The sequence below is a fragment of the Mchenga conophoros genome, linkage group LG6 (genome assembly GCF_057382185.1).
Source record: "Mchenga conophoros isolate Kocher_MC1m ecotype Shallow Benthic linkage group LG6, M_conophoros_male_GT1.1, whole genome shotgun sequence".
In the NCBI taxonomy this organism is placed as follows: Eukaryota; Metazoa; Chordata; class Actinopteri; order Cichliformes; family Cichlidae; genus Mchenga; species Mchenga conophoros.
In genome coordinates, this window is record NC_140531.1 from 26,721,661 (window position 1) to 26,745,830 (window position 24,170).

The window sequence follows — 24,170 nt, forward strand, 5'->3', positions numbered from 1 at the left end:
GTACAAATTCCTGTGATACTTAATTACATACGTACTTCAATTTCTAAAATATATGAGAGCTTTATGTGCTGACTTTTTATAGTAAGCTGTATCATAAAATTATTCATATGTGCAACCTGTTAAACAGATAAGCAGTGAAAAGAAAGTTCAAAAATGCAGCATTCACATATTAATACAACAACACTAATGACTACCATAGACAGTCCCTCTCACAGGCTGCTTTCAACATAATGCGCTCTGCCACTTTTAGCACTTTCAGTAAATTTTATCGTATAAGTTCATTTAGGTCCACGTGTAAATGTTTGTAACACAGACATAATCGGCCTTCTCTCAGGTGCAGCTGGTGACGCGGGGGCACCCTCTGCTGTCAGAGCAGCTCTACACAGCAGAAATGTCACCGCTCCGTTTCCTATTGGCTGCGTGCAGTCATGTGACCAAAACAGAGTCATGGCGGCCTCTGCTGCAGTCCGGTCGAGCATGGGACTCACTTTGAGGCTTTCTCGAGTTATCCCGGACTGTAGCACGTGTCCACTGTTCAGGTTAAAGTGTAATGCGAAGAATGTGGCTAATTTACAAAGGAGGGGGTCCTTTGATAGTCTCCGGACGATAAACCGACACTTACAGACGAGTATAGGTGAGTGATGCAACCTGCTAGCATTTAGCCTAAAGCCGGTGGCTTTCCTGTCAGGACTGTTGGTTTACGATAAGTCTGAATAAGTGCTCATAAGTTTTCTTCTTGATGAAGTTTCAGTCATCGGCGATGCCAGCCAAGTTTGGTCAGTAAAATTAGCAGTAATCTGCCTGGAAAATCGGTTCAATAACACTTGCGTAACTTCGTTTCGGCAATCCCAGTTAGGGATGTAAAACTTGGGTGCAACAAGTAAATCAGTCCCATTATCAAAGTGAAGGAGCTGATGTCACCTTTGAATACTCTCACAGTAATGATGGCTGTGTTGCTCTTTCCCCAGGTCTTTACCACAGTGAGGAGGGGAGCTCCAATGCAGAGCACCCTGAGGATGTGTAAGTCAGCTGAGGCTTTTATTGTGAAACAACAGGGTACGGTGAACTGCACATAAATGGATACATCGTAATACTTTTAATAAGAATTGTTATCACAGCTACTTCTGTCAAAAACTAAAGCCGAAGTTAGACGTAAGTGTAAATGGAAAATTAAAACTCACAACCAAGGCAGCGGCTGGATCCAGTTTAAAAGCACCCTAAACCATTAAAGAGTGCTTATGTGAGTTATTAATTTGAGAGCACATACTTAAAAATAAGCAGACCTCTTGTTGCATTTAAAGTTATTCTTATTTAAAAATAAATAAAATGCCAGATAAGATTAAAAAATAGACCTCTGATACTTAATAGATAAAATCATTTATAGATTTTCAGACTTCATTATTTATATATATTTTGTATATTATAAGTTGAGAATGGTGGAATAAACACTTAAATTATGGCCAAACACACATAAATGTCCGTTTCTTTGAAAAACAAATTTACTTTAATAGCTCATGTAATCTTGAATGCATCACAGACATGAAATGTTGTGTCACCTGTTTGTTTGTTGCTTTTAATAGTTTGATGTCTTCTGTTCAGTGTCAGCGTGGTGTATATAGATCGGTCAGGCCAGAGGATCCCTGTGAAAGCTAAAGTGGGAGACAATGTCCTCTACCTGGCTCACAAGCATGGCATTGAACTGGAAGGTGAGGGTCGTTACAGATGAACTGTAGATGAACACCATTATCCTTGCACCATTGTCATTGAGATATTTGTGTCTTGTAATATTTAGGAGCCTGTGAGGCGTCTCTTGCTTGCTCAACATGTCATGTTTATGTGAGTGCTGCTCATTTTGACAAACTGCGAGAACCTGAAGAGAGGTAGGACTGCTACCAGTGCCATCTTATTTAACCATGTCACATTAAGTTTGACAAATCTATGTGATGCAGTTCGAAAGAAAATCATTATTACTGACACATATATCCATTCATAGGGAGGATGACATGCTTGACATGGCACCGATGCTGCAGGAGAACTCCAGGCTGGGATGTCAGATCATTCTCACTCCGGAGCTTGATGGGATTGAAATCACCTTGCCCAAAGTCACCAGGAACTTCTACGTGGATGGCCATGTTCCCAAACCTCACTGACAAGTGAGATGGGGTGTTCAGAAAAATTGGAGCTTTTAGCTTTGCGCTAAGCACCATATGTACTGGTTGAGTTTGGGAGGGGGGTGCAACCATGAAGAAAAGCATGACAAGGATAGAAAAGTCCGTAGCAACTCCCAAGATGTCTTAACAACTGACTAATTCTACAGTTAACCACTGACAGGACAGTCCTAGGCAGAGTCAGACACTATATCTCACAGGCGATGTTACTTCGGGGGGAAAAAAACTTTAAAAAAACGAAAAGATGTTTAACAAATCCTGTGTTTTTTTTGTTTTGGGGGGTTTGTGGCGTCTTCTCAGGCCAGCTTTAAGACACAATTCAATCAAACTGTTCTTTTTTTTTGGAAAAAAAGAGAACTGCAGGGGGAGACTTTATTTAACAGAGTTAAATCTTTTGTGCTGATTAATGGAACATTCCTTGTTACAGCTCAAATGCGCACAAGTATCACAAGATTGTTATTGTTTTGGCTAGTCCATTATTATCAATATATGCATAGCATTTACTTTTGTATGCACCATGCTCATTTATACATTTTTGTGTCTATGATGTAGAAGTACATGCTCACTGCCATATAATCATCCTATTCTGCAAGACAGAAAAAAGCCATAAACAGTCATGTTTGCCTGATTCTTAAACACGGGCTCCTAAGAAATCAAAGCAGAATTTATACTGTTGAAACGTATTTTGTATTTGCTCCAAACATTTCAGAAATATTCATGTGAATTGCATTTCAGATAAAGTGTTTTCTTTGCAACTGTCAGTGATTAAGGCTTGATTAGAGGATCTGGTCCAGCTGGATCCACAACAGGATGGTGGAAGTGGAAGCATGTCTGCTTGGAAGCTGGTGATCTTCATGTTACCATAGTTTAAGTTTACCACATCTACCTTTTACTCAAGTCTACTGTACTTGTCCAACTTACGCACAAGTGAATTGTGTATTTTATGTCTGATGAAATACAAATGTTTTAAGTTGTGCAATAAAATCAGTTTAAAAAGCTATTTTGAGTAGTGCACTCATTACCTGGGCCTTCCCAAAAAGGTCATTGTGCCCCCTCAGCTGAATTCGACTGATGAACAACTTGAAACACTTGAGTCACCCAGGTCATTGCTGCCCAAGCTGAAGTTAATTGGTTAACCAAAGCTCAGTGCTTCTGCAGCAGTTGCAGAAAATGGCATAACTGGGAAGGATAGTGAGGTTGGAGTGGTTGAGCCAAATGCAAGTCGGACTTCAGGAAGTATCCCTATGAATTTGGAGCTAAAAAGAACCAAAGTGCAAAAAAAAAAAAAAAAAAAAACTCAACTCCCAACCGTCACGCATGTGGTGAATTTAAATGTGGCTCTTGCTTTTGTGCACATTTTATTTTATAACCTCATGTGTGTGACTGCTAGTGCAAATGCACATCTGTGAAAGGTTTTAATATAGGTTGTTAAAAGTGAAATGACGACTTCAACCAGATAGCCCCCTGTCAAAGTTGGTTACCTGGTGATGACCTTAACTCTTTAGCCAGCAACCTTACAATAACAACTCAAAGGCCACGATACTGACCTTATCACTGACTCACCAACAGTTAAATAATCATTACTGGCTGCATGACTAGCTAACAGTCATTGCCGGGGAAAAGAAAAAGGGTTTTCCACTCGCGTATCCAGGCAAGTAGTAGCTACAAAATGAACAGGAGTTAGGAGTGTCAAAGCTTTTATACCCAGACAGGCTGTAATCTAGCAAACGGAAAACACCCGCGTACCTTCTTCTGGCCCCAGAATCTGATCCAGTCATAGCAACCAGCTTCAGTGGTTCGAGTTCCCCAGCAAATCGACACGCTTAATTTTTTATTTGACAACGGATTGAAGATCACGGGTGAGCGTCGAGATTGGTACTCCACATGAATGTCAGGTAAAGTGGGCTGAACGCTTGTAGTTAGAGTTACACCACGAGTTTTAAACGTGTTCATCTCATGCCTCATGATAAAGACACTGTTAGCTAGAGGCCATCACAGGTCAAAAACATAGAAGACAAAGATCGATTATGGCAGGAGGTGAAGGTGATGCACGATTAAAGATAATGGTTCGGAATATGCAATGACGGGTGCTTACTGAGATCTGATACTGAGTTTACATGAAGTGAGTCATTGCCTACAGAGTTTATTTAAATATAATCACAATGCTAAATTGTAGATCTGCTTGCATGCGCTGTAGAATTATGTATTTTTGATGAAACTTTTAGGCATCAGTTAATCCATGGCCTGTAAGAGGAAAAAAGTCACTAATTTTAAAAGCATTCATGTTAACGCATTAACGTAATATTAGTGGGATTTGCTGCTGCGCTCGCGACGGCCCGACGACCGCGAAAAATTTAGGCTACTCGACGTTCTAGAAGGCAGGAAGTGCAACATTTGACGTTCCCAAACACGTTTAAACGCCACAGAAAAGTTTTGTTACAGTCTTTCCGGTGAGTTGAACTAGTTACATTTTTTTTAAAGTTGTTTTTTGATACAAAACCAAACATAGCATTAGCTTATCTGCTGTAACTGCATGCATATAATTGGCCGCATTAGCTCAGTTTTAGGATAGCCTTAAGTAGCATGCATGGACCATTCTGCAATGGCATGACATTTTCTGTTTCACCTATGTGCATTAATCTATGCACAAAATACCAAAACATACGTTTGCTGTGTAAATTACAATTTTTTTTCTGCGACAAAATGTAATTTATAAAAAAAATTATTGATCCAAATATAACAGTTAAAATAGTGTTGCGCCTATCTTGTCTGGAAAAGGAAGAGAAAAACAGTTAGTGACAGTAAAGAAGATGTGATGAATGATTGACTCCGGTGCTAACACCAAAGGTAGACAAATGTCAGACCTCTTAATATAATTTTTACATTACATTTTTTTCTGACCAAATTTAATGTGTCGCTCTAATAAAACCCTGTTACCCAGTGTTACCAAAAGAACCTCCTTGACTTTGAGTCTTACAATTGACTCCTAGTATCTTTTTCTGAGCAGAATGTGTGTATAAAAAAACAGCATTTCTGTGATCATGAGTATTTATGTCATTTGTTTGTCATTTGTATTACATAATGTATAAATAAAAGAAATAAATAATTATCTTGATAATTAATCTTGTGTAATATTATACGGTTACTGTATCATTTTTAATAACATGTTTATAAATTACTTTCTTAGCTCGCAAGAAATCTTTTTAATCTGTTTTCCTTGTAATAGACTTAATTATTATATGAATTGTGTATTTAAAAATATGTAAGGAAAAATTAATAAATAAAAATAAAAATTTGAAATTAAATAGTGAAATTACTACAAAAAAGTGTGACTATTGAAAAGCTGGGCAAGGTAGATTTCAACCTGTTGTTTATTTGAAATTTATTGAGTATTTATTAATGGTCAATAATTTATTAAAAATAAATTGTTTTTCCTTAAATACGCAACAGAAAATTACATAGCGTCCAATTTAACCATTTCTGAACCCTAAATTGTCTTCCAGTTATATGACCCACATATTTAGGCCAAATGACACTATGCTATTATTTTACGTTATATAAAATATTTAGCTGCTTGCAGTCAACTTGTTGCTTGTGGACTATTGATAGAAACTAATATCTTTCAATGACCTGTGGTAGGAAGCATATTTGTCATGTCAGAGGTGTAAAGGGCTGAAGGTACAATATTTTGTAATAGAGAAAAGATGAAGACTAGAGGGAAAGTACAGGGAAAACATGCACAGATTTACCTCTGCTAGTCCTAAAGCTATTTGTTCCTATTCATGTTGCAGACTCTGCCTCAGTATGAGTACGAAATCAAGGATGCAAGCTGACTTTATCCAGGGAAACCAGAGCAAAGTGGAACACGATTCACCCCAGTCTGCACTCTTCTACCTTTTCCAAGAAGTTTCCAAGCTTGTATCCCCTATCCACAACAGTTTCCCAGACTCAGATCTACCCAGTGAATCACAGATTAAGACATATAGCCAGGATCCTTTAGTAATTAAAAAAGAAGAGGGTCCACATTCATTTGAAGCCTCTGCTAGTTCTGTCCAGGATACTTTAGAAATGAAAAAGGAAGGCGATGCACATTCATTTCATACCTGTAATGGTTCCTGCCACCATAGTTTGTCTTGTTCGCTGCCATGTAATGAGCTGGAAACGGTAAATGAGGAGTGTCAAAGCAGCAATGTCACAACTACATCACAGTGTGAACGCAATAGTCCCTGGAAAGTGCTGAGCTTGATCAACTTGCAGTGTGAAAAGCTGCTTCATTTGGAAAATCTTGAGGTGTTAGACCCAAGTTCAGCCTCATCTGCCACAAAATTAGGCTATTCAACAGTCACATTATCCACTGCAGCACCAGATGTTACAGAAGCTGCAATTGAAAGTGACACTCTAAGTGGTGAATGCATGTTAGGCCCATCTCCTCGTCTCTTTGAGAGACAAGAAATCACACCCTCTGTCAGTGCTGATGAAAAAGTGACAGGAAGACCCACAGGAGATGGATTTAAACTACAGTGCTGTGTGAAAGACTCCGAGATGGGTGTTCAGCTTGAAACTGCTGAGACAACAGACACTGACAGAGCAGACTTGCCAGGAGACAGTACAACAGCATCTCTGCATCCTCAACACAAGAACAAAACAGAAGTTAACTTCACTGTCAACACACAAATTGGGTGCAGCCAGGAGTGTGAGCAGGGTTGTTCTTCTAGCAAACAGGATATTTTAAATGCACCCTTTTTTGAATATGCTTTATCACAAGCACACAATGCATGTCTTAATACTAAGCTAACTTGTAATTCAGATGATGAGACTTGTACTACTCTATCAAAGCCAGTACTGTCACTAGATATTAATGCAAATCTTACTTTATCTGTGGAAGCCCAATGTGACGGCAGGCTGCCTCCTCTGAGCCCCATCCAACTTTGTTCACAATCACCATCACTTACATTCAGCGCTCCAGAGAATTCTCTCTTCGGTTCAAAACCAGATGAATGTGCAGATGCCCCCATAGATGGAGACACCCCTCCAACTGCCCCGATAAAATCTTCTGCACCATCCAAAGCAGAACTTTGGACAATGCAAAAGGAGGATCACGGTTCATCTTCGCACCAGTGGAGAACTAAGACTCCTAGAAAACAGCCTCATCCCAGTCGTAGTGTTGATATTCAAGACCCAGACTTCCAGGGAGTGACATTCAGGATGGACACGGAGCTAGACGAAAGCAGGGAACAGTGTCGGCTTCTCATAACTTCACGATACAGGTAGACAAACACATCTTCGGTACACGCCATGCATTACAAAACGTGGTAGGAGCTTACATGAAATCCTCTCACATTATTGGTGTTTTATCTGTGTGTACCCACAACAGCAAGGAACTCTGCAGGAGTGTGAGAAAACCCAGGCTGAGGACACGGTCATCACAGAAATCATTTAAAACTAGCAGCTCAGACGAGGAGAACGGCCACACAACCAGTGTTTTAAGTGAGTACCCCCTAACTATGTCCTCAAGCAAGCTGCTCGTTTATTTTACTGTTTTTCCTGGAAGATGCAGAGAAGAGTTTACAGAGTATTTTGCTTGTTTTAATTAGATTTTTCAATGTTAAATATTAAGCTCAAAGTACAATTTTTTTTTTTTTAGCATATTTCAATGTTATTTAGTTTTTTTTTTAAATATAATAATGTGCATTAAATTAAAGACATTCTGAACAAGTGTAACAGGTCATGTTGGCATCTCAGTCTTAACACAGTTTGAGACTGGATTTGTAAAAAATTTATTTAGTTATCTAATACAGACACACTGCATTTTTTCAACTTTAACTAAATTAATATGAGGAAGAAATAGATTTTTTTTTTTTTGTGCTTGCCAAAAGTGTGTCTTAGAAAATTTTGTCTTAGGAGACTTTATCCAGAATACAACACTAAACTAACCCCAGATGGTGAAACACTCAGCAAAACATCCCAATATATTAATATTGGAAATAAAAATATATAACTTTTTGTAAGAACAAATAAAATATGTAAAATACAGTATATTAAGTAATTGTAATATTTTAATGTTTAATTAATTATGAGTTATAAATAAAAGTATCTGCAGCATTACAGTGTTATAGAAGTGCATGTGTGTGTGATACCCATAATCTCCACTAGAGGACACCACCACCTTAGAAATATGTAACTCAACAGGGTCAGACAGGTGTGACTGTTTCAAACAAGTTTAGGAAAGTTGTGGTTTAAATAACTTAATACCAGAACGTGAATGTCAGCTAAGACAAGAGAAAAATAAGCTCAACTTTAAATAAATGTACTTATCATCAGGTAAAGATCTGAGTGCTAACACTATTAAAAAATACTCTAAATAATTTTTCATCATTCATATCTTTAATTTCATTCAATTTCATTCATAATTTTTCAAATCTTTTCTTCTCCTATACAAAGTTTCTTTACAAATCTATAACTATTTGACATTTGCTTATGTTTCATTTTTGGTAAAGTGGGAATGTCAGTGCGCTGTATTTCCAGCGTTTAAAGACCAAAGAGCCAATCTTCTCGACAGATATGCAGCCTTGTTCTCATATATTGGTCAGTTAACAGAAAATGCAGTATAAATGTTCCAGTGAAGTTTTAGATTGTAGTTGTATTTTTAAAAAATATAAATGTCTTTCGCTCAATTGAGGTTATTGTCTGGAGTCGGTTATTGTTTAATAATTCAATAAAGTTTTTGAGGCGTAAAATTACAAATGTATCTTTAACCTCCTAAGACCTGAACTCTTTCATGGCATGCATTTTTAATTTCTCTTTGCTATTTGGGCTGATTGGGAGCTGATAAATGTAAAAATAAAGAATCATCTTTTTACCTGATGTAGTTTCCGAGAGGAGGATATCAGGACCTTGTAGAGCAAAATTTAGTATTGTGGTCTAGACAACCCAAAATGTGATGTCCACATATGTGGACACCAGGTCCTAGGAGGTTAAATGATTATTGCAAATGTAGTCGCAATGTTTGGTTGCATTAAAACACTTCCTTAATTCAGATTTTTTTAAAAATATGCTTGGAAATAAGTGATTTAAGCACACTCAGTTCAGTTTTACTGCTATTTGCTTAATCTTTCATTTCTGTTTCACTAGAGGGTAAAGTTTGTGCATCATGCTGCACCAGGAAGACCCCCATGTGGAGAGATGCCGAGGACGGGACTCCACTGTGCAATGCCTGTGGGATAAGGTAGCTCGATATTCAATATTCAATGTCTTAAACACCGAAGCTGTGCATTAGGGCTGATCACAATAATCAGTTGGATTATTGTGATTTTTAACAGAGTCTAAAATTTTCTTTGAGTCCTCATTGATGATGTTGAATTATAGCTTAAAGGAATTAATATATTCTAACTTGTATTTTGTGGAAACCTGTTCCAAATCAGTTTGTGTTGATGTTTACTTATTTTGCCAGCATTTTTCATCATGTTTTGAGCAGTCAGTTGCCACAACACTGTGCAGTTAAACAAGTTCAGGCCTCACAAACAACAGAAACGATCAACTTATTTTTTCCATTCTCACAAGAGTCTGACTGCACCTTACAGAAACTTTACTTCATGCATGACTTCCCAGACTAATGCATTAATCTCATGATTGCATGAAACGGTATGTTAGTACTCACTGGCTCATAATTTCTCTTTCAGAAATAAACACAGGTTAGCTTTGGAAATAAGGAGTAGTGCTGGGCTCAAAAGAATGTGCAGCTAATCTACTTTGGAAAAGTATTAAATGTCCATGCTTGTAAAATGCCTTGTAGTATTATTATAAATCAGTCATCTGCCTATGATAATTTGACTAAATAGCATTTATGCACCTGAGCATTAAAGGGCAAATAGTTGAACCACCACTGCATTTTTTTTCTCTTACTTTTGAAGGTATAAGAAGTACAGGGTGCGCTGTGTCAACTGCTGGCATATCCCTCGGAAAGAGGGCAACTCCAACTCGTGCTGCCTCAAGTGTGGAAACTTTGTGAGGCTGACCTCAGCTCAGCGGAAACACACCAACTAGGGAACTTGCACACATCACAGGTTTTTATGCCCACATGTGACAGAGCTTTGCACAGACGCACACAACAGTTTGAAACAATACTCGCTGCTCTCGTAAATCTTTACAGTTCACTACAGATATGACTACCTCTTACCTGACTCAAGGTATTTAAATTCGTTTTACTGTTATAGCACTGTACCTCAGACAATAGTACACATTTACCTCTATGACTGTGTGCGTCAAAAAAAGTAATAATAAAACAACTTGTAAAACATTTAAATTTGTATGGAGAAAAAAGTCTTTTCTGTACTGATCCTATTTCTGCTCCTTAATTTGTATTTAGCATGTGTGATGGAGCTTAGAAGGTTTACTTTTTGGTTTTTTTTGTTTTTTTTCACCAAGAGGGATATACTGAGGACGCACAGACTTTGTAGCAGAGCTGAGAATCCTTTATACAAATAAATGGGATACTGAAGGACCACTGTCAGAAAGTGACGCATTCAGTGGAAAGTTTAGTCGTGAAATTTTTCATCGAAATAGCTTCAGTGTCGCTTACATATAATGGTCAGTAGTACCCGACAGCTGTAATAGAAAGTTATTTCTGTACAGGCCCTGAGCTCAGTGCTGCTTTTCACTGTTATTAACTGTAAAACACTCCTACTGCTCCTAATCCTGACAGCGACAGTTCAGTTACTAAGTTCATCAGATACATTTAGTTGAACAAGTTAAATCAAGCTATTTATTTTGTTGTCTTTGTTGTTTTTTCTAATTGTGGTTGTAATAAGTGGTCACTTTTCTTTGGTATTTATTTGGGCCATTGTTTCTGAGCATTATTTTATTTGGCTTGTTAAATCGGTGTGTAGATTTCCTTAGTAATGCTGGTTTCTGTGAGATGGGGAAAAGGGGTTTTGTGTGTGTTTGCATGGGTTTTTGTTTGTATTAAATTCATGAACAAACCTGTGTCTCCCCGTTCTTCATTTAAGAATTTAGCTTAGTATTGCAGTGACTGTAAAATGATAAATTGGTTTCAAATGGGTGCACATATCAAATTAAAGTACAGTGAGAGGGAAGAAAGGTTCAGTAATGAGGCTTCCCACAGTTCCTTCAGCCCACCATGCACTACAGGCCTGCTGGCCAAGTGGGTGGCCTCGCACGGATTGATACAGTGCAGCTATTATTTCAAAATGGATTACGTCTTCTTGAGTTGGCTCTCTTGCCTGTGCTAAACCATCCAGCAAAGAGCAATACTGAAGGAAATGAGCGCTATGTAAGCCAAGGACATAAAAGAGAGCACAAGCTCAATGAAATTCATATGCCTGCTCTTATTTTACATTACACATGCTCCAAAACGTCTCACCTGCTGCGGTCATTTAAACATCAGCTATAATCAATAATGAATGAATGTACACAAATCAAATTTTATGGTACTTGGCAGCCTGTCCAGCTTTGTACTTCTGATACTGGAGTGCAGTTCAAAGGCGAGCCTTATGCATTTACTCAGTTACGTTTGCTTAAAGACCTCTGTGGAGATTTATTCATTTTAATTGTTGCTGAAACATTATGGGTACATAAAATAAGGCTAATTGTTCAATTAGCAGATAGTAGATAAAATGGCTAAGCCTGGCTCTCCAACCCTATTGTACAATGTTAAGGCCGAAATACTTTTTCTGTTTTGCTTTTGCAGTTTCACTTTAATTAGAAGGCATTGTTTTACTGCTTGATGTATACCATTCATCAAATCTAGCAAATGAAATGTATTAAGTCTTTTTTTTATAGTCGCAAAGTTCTGTACACAAAAAGGGTACAATAAATAAGAACACGAAGTGGCATAATAGCCAAGAAAAAGAACAACTTAATCGGTACACACGCAAAGATTACTGAGTCAGAAAACTGTGTAGATCCCCAAAAAGTTTAATAAATAAATAATATGCATCATGGACGTGCAGTTTAAATGTACTTGAAAGCAACACACAACAGTAAAAAAACAACATATAAAGAAGGAAGAAAAGAATAAAAATAAGACCTTTATTTTTTTTTTTTTTAAAACAAACAACTATAGTTAAAGCGTGTATACACTGGAGAAAATATGCACGAGTTAGTGTAATTAGTGTAACCACGCCTTCAGTATCATCGTTTAATTTCTCTATCTTTGATTAAATAAAGTGTTTCCCCCTACAGCTTCAGGTTTGTGGATACCTGCAGCTGTGTTAAAACAGACTGCGTGAGGAGGAGGGGGAAGTTCGGAGTGGGAGGCTCAAAAGTCAGGATGCAGTCAGATGCGCGACTTTTTTTGTGAATGAAAGGAAACGAGGGGGTCTCCACTTTCTGTCCTAGACAGGCACTGAATCTCGCCCGCTGGGGCCTACCGGACAGTCCGGATCATGACGCTGGACAACAAGCCCATGGATGAGGCGGACATTGAAGTGGGGGGCCAGGCGGACTGCAGAGAAGTTGTGAGGAGGACAGATGTATCAGTGTTCGGGGAGAGTAATGTAGACTTGGAGCGACGGCCTTCATCCTTTTCTCCTGGCGTGCAGGGAGAGGACGACTTTGAAGTCCGACTGCAGGAGGGTCCCGGAAGGAGAATTGCCTCGGTGAAGCCTCCGTACTCTTATATCGCTCTCATCACCATGGCCATCCTCCAAAGCCCCAAAAAGAGGCTCACTCTCAGTGAGATATGCGATTTTATCAGCCAGCGCTTTGTTTATTATCGGGAGAAGTTCCCTTCGTGGCAAAACTCAATCCGTCACAACTTGTCTTTGAATGACTGCTTTGTCAAAATGCCCCGGGAACCCGGGAACCCAGGCAAGGGGAATTACTGGACTCTGGATCCCATGTCGGCGGATATGTTTGAAAATGGGAGTTTTCTTCGTCGCAGGAAACGCTTTAAGCGGCAAAGTTTATATTTGGCACCGATGAAAGGCTCCAGGGCGCAGGAGCTCACTTTGATGCCCGTTTTTCCTCTCCTCGGAGTGCGCAGGGTGGTCTCTAGTCTCCAGAGTCCCGATTTGTACCGAGATCAGGATCTAGAAAGTGGTTTCGAGTCCCGGGTTATCCCCAACAGACCACCTGTAAGCAACGTCACACCTGCGCTTTCCTCGATCCTCTCCAAAAATTTCCCTTCTTGTCAAAACTTGGAACATTTGGACGCCGGATGCTGCGCCGCTGTGCGATCTTTGCCTCCGACCTCCTGCCTCCTGCATCCCGTTTCACTCCACGGAATGATACCCAACTTCACTCTTTCGCAGCTGCCTGCTTTTCCCGACGGGATCTTTAAGATTTCGTCTAGTTTAATTTAATCTAATGATGTGCGCCTGCACTGAGACCGACAAGGCTACCAAATACTGAATCTGATTCCCTGAAGTAAATGCTTTCAACACGGATGTTTTTAAAATCTTTCAGTGTGTTTGGAATAAAATGGATCATTTTAATTTCGTGTGTGCACTTTTTATTACAATTATTTGTTACACCGGAATGTGTACAAGATTAAAAAGACCATATCAAATGAACCCGGTTCATATAAATGCATTCAGCTATGTTTTTAATTATTACTGCTTAATTTTAAATCTTTTTTACGACTGAATACAACTAAAGTCTAGACTTAAATGACAAATTTGCAGGATTTTAAATAAAATTGTGAAAACAACGAGAAATTTAAAAAAATAAGTTTAATATTCTTAATTTTACTTGACGATGATAAATCATAAAGAGACTGTTTAGGCTTATACAAATATTAATGACAATATCCATCATTGTGTGGCAAATGGGCCATTTGATTTTGTATCATTTTAAGATAAAAGAATACGTATGTTTAAATAATTTAAATACACTGATTATTCTGAACACCCACAGTCTGCGCCTACAGCGTGCAGTTCAACTATCGATCTATCTGAAGAACAGGATGATCAGTTCCCGGTGTTGTGTCGTGATTATTTTGATTATTTAGATTATTTTGTGGTGGGTGACTAGTTTGCTACCTAGAGAATGAAAGAACACAAGACATCTGGGCATGTACACGTGTTATCCTTCCCTTTTCTGTTTAGCTTTGGCCGGTTTGAGTGCATATATATTCGCTCACATCCTACTGCAAACCAGGCCTTCTTTATTAAAACCACGTCTTCATTTTTCAAAACACTTCTGTCAGGCGAGCTAATAGTCACGTTTTTGCTTTGTGGTGTACTCCAGCCTGTACACAGCAAGAATATTAGATTCACTCAATCAACGGGCTGCTGGGTATTATTACAAGTTATGCCTCGTCTTTATTTAGAAGTTCTCCGTGGTGTTTGATATGCAGAGATGAGTTGTGGAGGATGGCTGATTTCCCAGAAGAAAGCTTCGGATCCAAACACACACACACACACACACACACACACACACACACACACACACACACACACACACACACACACACACACACACACACACACACACACACACAGAGCAAAATAGGAACAATTATGATTAAAATGTGCAGAATTATCAAGATCAAAGGCCCTTTGGCACTTTCTTTCTAGAGAAATGCAGAAATATGTATAAACCATTTCATTATTGTAGGTCTGAGAGGAGTTAACCATTTAATTTGCAAATGTGCAACTCATCAAAAGAAAAGGCATGTTTGCGTGTATGCTGTGTTTGAAAAATGGTGGCATTGGTTCTTAAACTGACATATAAAACTGACATATAAAAAGCACCATGCGTCAGTAAGAGATTAGAACAAATTTCCTCCATATCCTGCCAATATTAGTAATGCATATAGTCTCTATAAAGAGTGCATAAACCTAACCTCTACACTCAGATCTATAACAATCATCTATTGTTCTATTTTTGTAATTGTACTCATGGTTGAACACTTTAATTCTAAAGGTGCACAGATAATTTACAGTATTTGTGAAATAAAATAATAGTTTTACAAATTTCAGGAGTTTTGCTCATGATTTTAAATTCTTGAAGATGAAAGAATGTGATCAACATGGACTGGACAAGTTGCTCTTAGGAACCATGTTTCTGAATCCATGACAGGTAATCTCTACTAAGAAGTTTGATGTGTCCCATAAATGGTCTTTTACCATGTTTTAACATCTGTCTTTAACTAAAATCACCCTCAGAGTACAGTCTGCTTTTCATACTCAGTTCTACTGAGTTTTATTCGGCTACAGCTGTGCAGCAAGTGGAAGACTTTATTGAAGGAGTGGAATTTAATGAGTCAACATTTTACTTATTTCAATTTACTATTTATTCATTCTTGAATATGATTAACCTTTCATCTCCTTTTCTCTTTTGTTTCTTGCAACAGGCTTTCGCTGAGGACAAAGAAAGTGATGTTAATATTTGCAGTAAAAATAAATGAATAATCATCTAGGCTCTTTGTGATGCTCCATAAATCCTCAGTTCTTTTTACCAGTAAGAGACAAAGTGGGTTTGGACATGAAATGTGATCACAGCAACAGCACGCGATGAGAGAACACCACAGAAATAGTCCTTGTTGTCCTGTTTTTGGCTGCTCTCCCTCAGTCACTCCTAACCCTGTTCAAGGAAGGATTGTTATGGCTCCATTTGTTTCACGTCTCCTTTCAAACTGCTGCACTTTCTCGATAAACAGCAGAGAGGATATTTCCGGCACTTTCAGAAGGATGACAGCAAATATCTGCACTGCTAAAGCTTCTGTGGCATCTTTCAATAAGTGGAAATTTAGTTTCAATTCTTTCTTTCTTTCTTTCTTTCTTTCTTTCTTTCTTTCTTTCTTTCTTTCTTTCTTTCTTTCTTTCTTTCTTTCTTTCTTTCTTTCTTCCTTCCTTCCTTCCTTCCTTCCTTCCTTCCTTCCTTCCTTCCAGATCTGATGCACATTTCCCTTGGCATTCTGTCTAACGGCCAGCAGGGGCTCCTCTGGTTGCAAAAAGTCTTAAGAGAGCATGACCTTACTGCACTTTCCCGATCAGTTTATGCTCTCAGTCTCCTGTTTCCAGTCTTACCCAAGTGTTGCTTTTGCAATTTAAGTTCTTTTGAGTAAATGAAGGTATGAATTTATTTATCATGAGTTTTTCTTTAGTCAAATGTGGTTCAAAACACTACAATGGTAACACAACGTGAATGTTCAGCCTGAGGATTCACACAGTACTTCACACACCTTTGGCATAAGTGTATATGTAGTCTATGTGAAGAAGAAGAAGAAGAAGAAGGAGGAGGAGGATAAGAATGAAAATGAGGAGGAGGTTAGCCACTTTTTTGTTTGATTTGGCACAGATTTTTTTCTGGATGCCCTTTGTGTTGCAACCCTTCCACTTATCTATTATTAAACATAAACTTCTGCATCACCTATAAGATAATGTCTCCAGTCAACTAATTATGTTTCATATAATAAATATGTTGATACCAAAGTACTATAGTACATACCGCAGTACTGAGGCAGTATATCTTTGTTCCAATTACCAAGAAATTAAAGCTGAAAGCAGCAATTATGAAGACTTTGCATCTTTGATATTGTGCATGAGAGAAACTTCACGGGCAGCATGTCGATGCCTTCAGAGCAGGACTCTTATTGGATGCTGCATAAAGAAGACAAGCTTGTTTCCAGGTTGGAGATTGTTGAACTTAACTCCATTATCATCACTGACTGCTTCCACTTGATAGCCGCCCACATTACGGGCGTTGCAGTAGATGTGGTCTTTGGAAATTTCAACTATTTCACACTCAACTGATACCGTATTAAACAGTTCACCAAATTTCCAGTTTTTGCCATGACTACCACTATACAGTGAGAGTGCATACGATTTACTGTTTGGTAAGAAACAAGGTTTGCAGCAAAAGGAAGTATAAGCATAAACTGGGATAATCAGTCGACCACTCTCTGCTGGAATACCATGGCCTGGCCCAACAGCAAATGTGGACCAGTTTTTTATTTCACTCAGTTCGTCCGTCAAATCGATCACATCGCTCCAGGTTTCTCCGAGATCCTCACTTGTGATGAAGCAGAGACGGGTCCGGTTGTCACAGTTTTCTTTCTGGTACATTTCAGTGATAGCGTCTTCAACACAGATGAAAAACAGGAAAAGTTTGTTGTTGACCTTGCCATACACCGAGCAGGGGTTCATTGGACGGTATCCTTTGATAAGTGCCTTTTCCACCTCTTTGAGCTCTGACCACTAAAAGAGAGATTGTTCAGGAGTAAACAAAACAGAACAGTTTAAAGCAGGAGCGTAATTAACAAGTAATTTAGAACTGAAATGGTTGATTATCACTATTACCCCAACCGTCTTCTTAGAGGATCCCTCCTTGATCTTTCCTGTTCTCATAACCAGCTTTTCTCCGCTGGTATCATCTGAAGTCTTCCTCTGCTCTGCAAAGGCAAATAAAGTTTTACTTTCTCTCTCATACAGAAGAGCAGGGATCCTGTAAACGTTTCCAGCAGTTTCATTAGATGTAAAAAGAGTTTGCTTCTGCAGCTGAGCTTTTGGTAAAGGTACGGTGAACATGGTTGGTGTCCTTGCATGCAAAATGACCATGTAATAAAGGTCTTGCTGGTTATATCTCTATGACTGTCAAAGTTTGTCTGATGGGGATTTTATAAGGCTGGTTTGTACACAGTGTGACTTTTCATTTTCTGAAGAAATTATTAACATTTCAGTGAGCTGAAGTCTCCCCTTGTTGAGAAAGCCAAGTCCAAGGAAAGAGGTGGTTCCGGAAAACAAGCTTAGATCAGAATTAACATAACCCGTCTGTGTAGGCAACTACCTCAGCAAACAGACACAACCCAGGTAGCATAAATTAAGCATTACCGGTTGGATGTGTGAAAAGCAGCCACTTGTTCAAGTTCTGGCTTGGGTCATTTTTTGTATTTGCACTTTCATTTTGAGTTGGAAAGGACACCACACTTCCTTGCCAGTCTGAATTTGTTTACACAAGCTTCCCAGCAGATTAAAGTGTGCTAAAATTAATTATAATTACTGACAGCTTCCAGTCAAGAGCCTTTGTCACTGTGAGCATTGCAGTAATTTGAACTGAGGTCTTTTTCACCATGAACCTCTGTCATTTCACATTTACCTGATCTTGCAATGATCATACTGCATTATTTGACGTGTACTGCCCTCTTCATCACTGGAACTACAACGAATATCAAGTAATCAGTATAAAGTGGCACGATCTGTTTGAATACCAGTGATTACAGTGCTCTCTACACAGACCAAAAGGCTTTTGCTTGTCTTCTCATACACATCATGTACACCCATGTGTATTAGGCTATGGTAGGGGTATCAGTTTAAAAGAGATGGCATCAGTTCGTAAATAAAAGAAGCAGCACCATGCATCAGTGGGACATTTTAACAAATTTGTCCCAATCCGTACAGTCTTTATAAATAGTAAATGAACCCAAACTTTGCACCAAAATCTCAGCAATCGTCTGTTCTTCTATTCTAAAATTGTACCCAGTGTTAAACTCTTTAATTCTAAAGCTACACAAATTATTTATGGTATTTCAATATATCAGAATATACAAATACTGAAGCTTTGTTTACACGTTTACATATCTTTAAGATGAAAAGATGTAATACACAAGTTTCTCTTAGGAACCATGTTTCTATATTGATCCATGACAGGTAATCTCTACTAGGAAGTTTGATGTGACTCATAAATGGTCTTTTACCATTCGTCTTCAACCGAAATGACCCTCAGAGTACAGTCTGCTTTTCATACTCAGTTCTACTAAGTTTTATTCGGCTACAGCTCACACACACACTCTCAGCCCTTGTAAAAAAAAAGTGTGTGTATATTTCATGGTAGCCCAATAAAGTCAGCTGGTAAAGTCTGAGGAGGAGCCTTTGAGATGTGAGTCCTGTGACAGTAAATATGCTGCAGCATTTCAAGCAGGAGACCCCTTCCATTAAAACCTGCAAGAGACAGATGATATACAGCAGCAGGGCCACAAACTCATATTTCATTTATACATCTGTGCAGCAAGTGGAAGAGTTTATCGAAGGAGTGGAAATTAGTGAGTCAAAATCTTACTTATTTCATAATTTCAATTTACTGTTTATTCAGTCTTGAATATGATTAACCTTTCATCTCGTTTATTACAGGAAACAGGAAATCCTGTTCAAGGAAGGATTTTTATAGCTTTATTTGTTTCGCACGTCTCCCTTCAAACTGCTGCACTTTCTCGATAAACAGCACAAAGGATCCTTGGAGCACTTTCAGAAGGATGACACCAAATATCTGTACTGTTACAGATTCTGTGAGGAAGGACATTTCTTTTAAATTTGTTGTTTAAATTTTCTTTCCTTTTCTTTTTCTTTTTTTAATATCTAACATTTCCCTTAGCATTGTTTTTTTTTTTTTTTTTTTGCCCTTTCACTGTATTTATAAAACATGGATGTCATCTCCAGCTCTCAGGAGAGAAACATACTCCAAGTTCCTGATGTGCCTTCTGTCTAATGGCCAGCAGGGGCTCCTCTGGTTGCAGAACCAAGTCTTACAGTTTTTTCTGATTGCTTAAGCACATTTTTTGTAACTATTGGCTAATTTTGCAAAACTCTTCACACAAATAAGAAAACCTGTCACCCAATCATCAAAACATTGTAGTTCTCTTGCAAAAGCAAACACAGCTAGATTAACTCTTCACACCTTCGTAAAAATGGTGTTTCCGTATCAAACAGTACACACAAGCCATCATCTACTAAGCACACAATGCGCCAACTGCACACTGATGGTATGAATATAAAACACATCTGGCTTTTGCTTTCTCTGTGCACAAGGTAGGCTATGTCAGTTTGAGCTCATACTTCTGTCATAGATCCATAAGCATAGAGGGATCCAAACTTCAAGTACTGGTGTTTATTCAAACACATCAAAACAAACACAAGTGTTCATTTCCAAGTATAGGATTATTTGCAATCGCCATAATGACTATATGGGTTACTTGGTCTGCAGTGAACATGCTTCCTCTGCCCCCAGCATCTGGTCATCTAGCAATTCTGTAAAGTAACAATTTCAGTATTTTTACATCAGTGGTATTGGTGTGTTTCTCATTGGCATATGGCAGTGCTACAAATCTTTGTGCGAAGTGACTGTACTAACCGATTCTCATTTCAAGATGTCCTTATGGTACTTGCTACAGTGTAGCGGCTCGAGTTAGGCTGGACCCGTTGGCCAGCTACCCTCAGGGTCATTCCACGGTTGATTACATGGTCCACTATTGTAGCTCTGATGTCATCAGCAATTCTATTTCTTACTCTTCCTACCCTTCCTCTCCCCCCTCCTCATCTTCCTCTCCCCCCTCCTCGTCTTCCTCTTGCTCCTCCTTGTCCTTGTCGTCCTCTTCATCCTACTTCTTCACCTCCACTCAGTGAGTGGTTTTGCTATAAGTCTGAATAGTTTTAGAGATTGTGCTACAGGAATCACAGTTAGGGTTTAAGCATTCAGAAAAAACTGTAAACCCTAACTGTGATTCCTGTAGCACAATCTTTAAAACTATTCAGACTTATAGCAAAACCACTCACTGAGTTTGCAAAACTAAAAGCACAAAAACTGCTTTGCACTCAGTTTGCAATTTTGTAACACACACTTTGCAAAACTGTAGGCACAATTCACTGCACAACACTCAATTACCAAATTTCCAACACACTCCTAGCAAAAGTATACACATGTATGGCTATCATTAACACTAATTTGCCAACTGTCTGGCACACTTTCACATGTGAAAACTTTTTTAGATAATTAGTTCACTTTGCAATCAGCCTAAGCACTATAATACAGGTAAGCTGTGTGTGCGGAGTACAATGGAGGGAGCAGAAAGAGTGAGAAGTAGAGGAGGCCGAGGAAGAGGACGTGGAGGTGAAGGAGTAGGATGAAGAGGACGACAAGGACAAGGAGGAGCAAGAGGAAGACGAGGAGGGGGGAGAGGAAGATGAGGAGGGGGGAGAGGAAGGGTAGGAAGAGTAAGAAATAGAATTGCTGATGACATCAGAGCTACAATAGTGGACCATGTAATCAACCGTGGAATGACCCTGAGGGTAGCTGGCCAACGGGTCCAGCCTAACTCGAGCCGCTACACTGTAGCAAGTACCATAAGGACATCTTGAAATGAGAATCGGTGAGTACAGTCACTTCGCACAAAGATTTGTGGCACTGCCATATGCCAATGAGAAACACACCAATACCATTGATGTAAAAATACTGAAATTGTTACTTTACAGAATTGCTAGATGACCAGATGCTGGGGCAGAGGAAGCATGTTCACTGCAGACCAAGTAACCCATATAGTCATTATGGCGATTGCAAATAATCCTATACTTGGAAATGAACACTTGTGTTTGTTTTGATGTGTTTGAATAAACACCAGTACTTGAAGTTTGGATCCCTCTATGCTTATGGATCTATGACAGAAGTATGAGCTCAAACTGACATAGCCTACCTTGTGCACAGAGAAAGCAAAGGCCAGATGTGTTTTGTATTCATACCATCAGTGTGCAGTTGGCGCATTGTGTGCTTAGTAGATGATGGCTTGTGTGTACTGTTTGATACGGAAACACCATTTTTACGAAGGTGTGAAGAGTTAATCCAGCTGTGTTTGCTTTTGCAAGAGAACTACAATGTTTTGATGATTGGGTGACAGGTTTTCTTATTTGTGTGAAGAGTTTTGCAAAATTAGCCAATAGTTACAAAAAATGTGCTTAAGCAATCAGAAAAAACTGTAATAGAGAGAAGGTCATTTACAGTTTTTGCCCGTTGCTTGAACACATTTGGCAAAACGTCGCTCATTGTGCCAAAACTCTAAACACAAGTAAACACGACACAACACTGGGAAATATACCATACACATCTGTGCCAAAATGAAACTCCACTCCCAAAACCTAAACTCTGCTGTCAAAACCTAACATTCCTTTGTCAAAATGTAACTCTGTTGACAAAATGACACATACTTGCATCATATGCAAACACTTACAGATCAGGGGGAACACACTAGTCTTCTTTACATAAAACACTGCAGTCTTTGATTTCCATTGTGTATTCAGAAGGCACATTTACAGGAGACACATTTCCAAACAACCAAAAACGCAAATAGACCTACTCAATAGTGTACATCGCAGTACCATGAATTCAGATAAAGCAAAAAAAAAAAAAAACCACAACACAATAATACTGCAATAGAAAAAACACTATACTGTAAACACAAAAAACCATGACAATTGTGCATAAGTGGGCTCATGGATCCCGCCGTCTGTTGGGGTCTGGCCACAGGACCTCATCAACATCGCAAGCAGTGTCCTCTCCCGCTGGGCACCGGGGAAAATATCCTCTTGCATGTCGAAACCATCCATGGATTGCTGTCACCTGAATGTCGCCGCAGGCCTGTTCCATTGCCTGCAGAAGAGGCATGCGGGCATGTGGTTGGCGGTCATATACACGTCATCTCCAAGCCTAAAAAAACCCTCAATAGGGTTTAAAAATGGTGAGTAAGGGGGCAAGTATACCACTTCAAATTGATTGTGGTTGGAGAACCAGGCCTGGACCAGAGCAGCCCGATGGAAACTGACATGATCCCATATCACCACAAACCTGGGCTGATCTGCTCTGTTCTGTACAACTATATCATGGAGAGCATCTAGAAATGTGAGTATGTGTTGGCTATTGTATGGACCTAGTATTGCATGATGGTGCAGAAGCCCTCGAAGGCATATGGCGGCACATAATGTGATGTTTCCCCCGCGCTGCCCTGGGACGTGCACAATTGCCCTTTGGCCAATTACATTACGACCCCGTCGTCTTGTTTTGCTCAGGTCGAATCCAGCTTCATCAATGAAAATGTATTCATGAGGCTGTGCAGCTCCATCCATGGCCGAGATTCTCTGAAAAAAAGGGGAACATGTCACTGTACTACAGTGCTACACATACAGCACCCTCACCCCATCACACAGGTACCTGTGTAGCTCTCAGAATAGATCCATGTGGTACTGATATGGTACATATTCAGCTGCTACTGGACTTCACCAATACTCTATTGTAAATGTAAGGGACAGTTACACGTACCCGTACATATTCAGCTCGAAGTCCTTTGACCCTGTCACTGTTCCTCTCGAATGGGACTCTGTAGAGCTGCTTCATGGTGATGCTGAGTTTACCCAAGATGCGTCTGATGGTGGTGATGCTCACATGGTTTATGTTGCTGAACACTCGCCTGTCTGCAAGTATTTTCCGTCGTAGCTGGTGGAGACGGATGGCATTGTCTGCCCTCACTAGGTCCACAACAGCAAGTTCCTGCCGTTGTGTGAACAGGCATTGCCGTCCTCCCCCAGAAGGTCTTCGGGTCATTCTGGAGGAATACAACCACATATTGTCATCGGTTTGCTTATTTTTCTTACAGTACTTTACTGTATGTACTGTGTCATCCACTGTACAACACTGTACTTCAATATAAGGAATCAGCCACTTTGGCTGCAAAAGGAGCATTAGCACCCCGTACACTTGATATGGTAATGTGATATACTGTAGAACAGTGCTATAAAACCATCTGAGTAGAGCAGAAGGTATGGAGGTGAAGACAGACCTGTTTTCTAGTCGGAATGTTCGTATTACAGATGCCACTGTGAAGCGGCTTAGATGTGGGTGGACTCTCTGCCCAGCTTCCCTCATAGTCAGGCCATGGTTGATGACATGGTCCACCAAAGTTGCTCTTATTTCATCAGAAATATGGGTCCGTTCATGGCCTCTTCGGCCTTCTCCTCCTCTTCCTCCTCCTCCTCTACCTCTTCCTCTTCCTCTTGCTCTCCCTCCATCCATGCTTGCAAAGTTCTTGAAATGGCTACGCTGAGGGCTTTTTGTAGTTGGCTAATTGGTGTTCGGTTTTGCAAGTACGTGCCTTCAGGTGTGTATTTGAGTGGTTGCAATTATCCGATGTGTTTTGTATTTTGGATACATGTGTTTTCCGAATGGCACCCTGAGATTTCATTTTGTGAGCGAAGTGTCTTATGTATGAAATAGAGTGTAGCATGC

General features: G+C 39.3%; 5 protein-coding genes across 7 annotated transcripts; 3 read left to right on the plus strand and 2 right to left on the minus strand.

Annotated features, from left to right (window-relative positions):
* Positions 1 to 428: 428 nt before the first annotated feature.
* Positions 429 to 3,168, plus strand: fdx2 (ferredoxin 2). Its single transcript, XM_085277128.1, has 5 exons — positions 429 to 634; positions 969 to 1,020; positions 1,600 to 1,706; positions 1,793 to 1,880; positions 1,994 to 3,168. The coding sequence occupies exons 1-5, from the start codon at positions 448 to 450 to the stop codon at positions 2,148 to 2,150; spliced, it is 591 nt and encodes a 196-aa protein (XP_085133254.1). The 5' UTR covers positions 429 to 447; the 3' UTR covers positions 2,151 to 3,168.
* A 523-nt stretch (positions 3,169 to 3,691) lies between these two features.
* zglp1 (zinc finger GATA like protein 1) lies at positions 3,692 to 11,243 on the plus strand. 3 transcript variants are annotated; one of them, XM_085278675.1, is made up of 5 exons: positions 3,692 to 4,063; positions 5,960 to 7,435; positions 7,543 to 7,655; positions 9,300 to 9,393; positions 10,079 to 11,243. In XM_085278675.1, the coding sequence occupies exons 1-5, from the start codon at positions 4,053 to 4,055 to the stop codon at positions 10,209 to 10,211; spliced, it is 1,827 nt and encodes a 608-aa protein (XP_085134801.1). In that variant the 5' UTR covers positions 3,692 to 4,052; the 3' UTR covers positions 10,212 to 11,243. The 3 variants fall into 3 exon arrangements, with proteins under 3 accessions (XP_085134801.1, XP_085134803.1, XP_085134802.1); XM_085278677.1 differs by having other exon boundaries at positions 3,692 to 4,027; XM_085278676.1 differs by lacking the exon at positions 3,692 to 4,063 and adding an exon at positions 4,527 to 4,618.
* Positions 11,244 to 12,496: 1,253 nt separating this feature from the next.
* On the plus strand, positions 12,497 to 13,615 carry LOC146572756 (forkhead box protein D1-like). The gene has a single exon (XM_085278678.1). It carries the CDS (start codon positions 12,572 to 12,574, stop codon positions 13,487 to 13,489), a length of 918 nt encoding a protein of 305 aa, XP_085134804.1. The 5' UTR covers positions 12,497 to 12,571; the 3' UTR covers positions 13,490 to 13,615.
* Positions 13,616 to 16,708: 3,093 nt separating this feature from the next.
* On the minus strand, positions 16,709 to 20,427 carry LOC146572757 (sialidase-3-like). Its single transcript, XM_085278505.1, has 3 exons — positions 20,256 to 20,427; positions 17,432 to 17,523; positions 16,709 to 17,329 (listed from the first exon to the last, which is right to left on the minus strand). The coding sequence occupies exons 1-3, from the start codon at positions 20,263 to 20,265 to the stop codon at positions 16,709 to 16,711; spliced, it is 723 nt and encodes a 240-aa protein (XP_085134631.1). The 5' UTR covers positions 20,266 to 20,427.
* Positions 20,428 to 21,898: 1,471 nt separating this feature from the next.
* On the minus strand, positions 21,899 to 24,139 carry LOC146572758 (uncharacterized). The gene is made up of 3 exons (XM_085278679.1): positions 23,725 to 24,139; positions 23,208 to 23,490; positions 21,899 to 23,026 (listed from the first exon to the last, which is right to left on the minus strand). Exons 1-3 carry the CDS (start codon positions 23,955 to 23,957, stop codon positions 22,508 to 22,510), a joined length of 1,035 nt encoding a protein of 344 aa, XP_085134805.1. The 5' UTR covers positions 23,958 to 24,139; the 3' UTR covers positions 21,899 to 22,507.
* Positions 24,140 to 24,170: the final 31 nt, after the last annotated feature.

Coding starts and splice junctions, on each gene's coding strand:
- LOC146572756 (XM_085278678.1), top strand. CDS start 12,572: ATGACGCTGGACAACAAGCCCATGGATGAGGCGGACATTGAAGTGGGG.
- zglp1 (XM_085278675.1), top strand. Junction 7,436..7,542: donor CTCATAACTTCACGATACAG/GTAGACAAACAC, acceptor TACCCACAACAG/CAAGGAACTCTGCAGGAGTG. Junction 7,656..9,299: donor CCACACAACCAGTGTTTTAA/GTGAGTACCCCC, acceptor CTGTTTCACTAG/AGGGTAAAGTTTGTGCATCA.
- LOC146572758 (XM_085278679.1), bottom strand. CDS start 23,957: ATGGATGGAGGGAGAGCAAGAGGAAGAGGAAGAGGTAGAGGAGGAGGA. Junction 23,491..23,724: donor ACATTCCGACTAGAAAACAG/GTCTGTCTTCAC, acceptor GTATTCCTCCAG/AATGACCCGAAGACCTTCTG. Junction 23,027..23,207: donor TTCGAGCTGAATATGTACGG/GTACGTGTAACT, acceptor CCTTTTTTTCAG/AGAATCTCGGCCATGGATGG.
- fdx2 (XM_085277128.1), top strand. CDS start 448: ATGGCGGCCTCTGCTGCAGTCCGGTCGAGCATGGGACTCACTTTGAGG. Junction 1,021..1,599: donor GCAGAGCACCCTGAGGATGT/GTAAGTCAGCTG, acceptor TCTTCTGTTCAG/TGTCAGCGTGGTGTATATAG. Junction 1,881..1,993: donor CTGCGAGAACCTGAAGAGAG/GTAGGACTGCTA, acceptor ATCCATTCATAG/GGAGGATGACATGCTTGACA.
- LOC146572757 (XM_085278505.1), bottom strand. Junction 17,330..17,431: donor CCTCTAAGAAGACGGTTGGG/GTAATAGTGATA, acceptor TCTCTCTTTTAG/TGGTCAGAGCTCAAAGAGGT.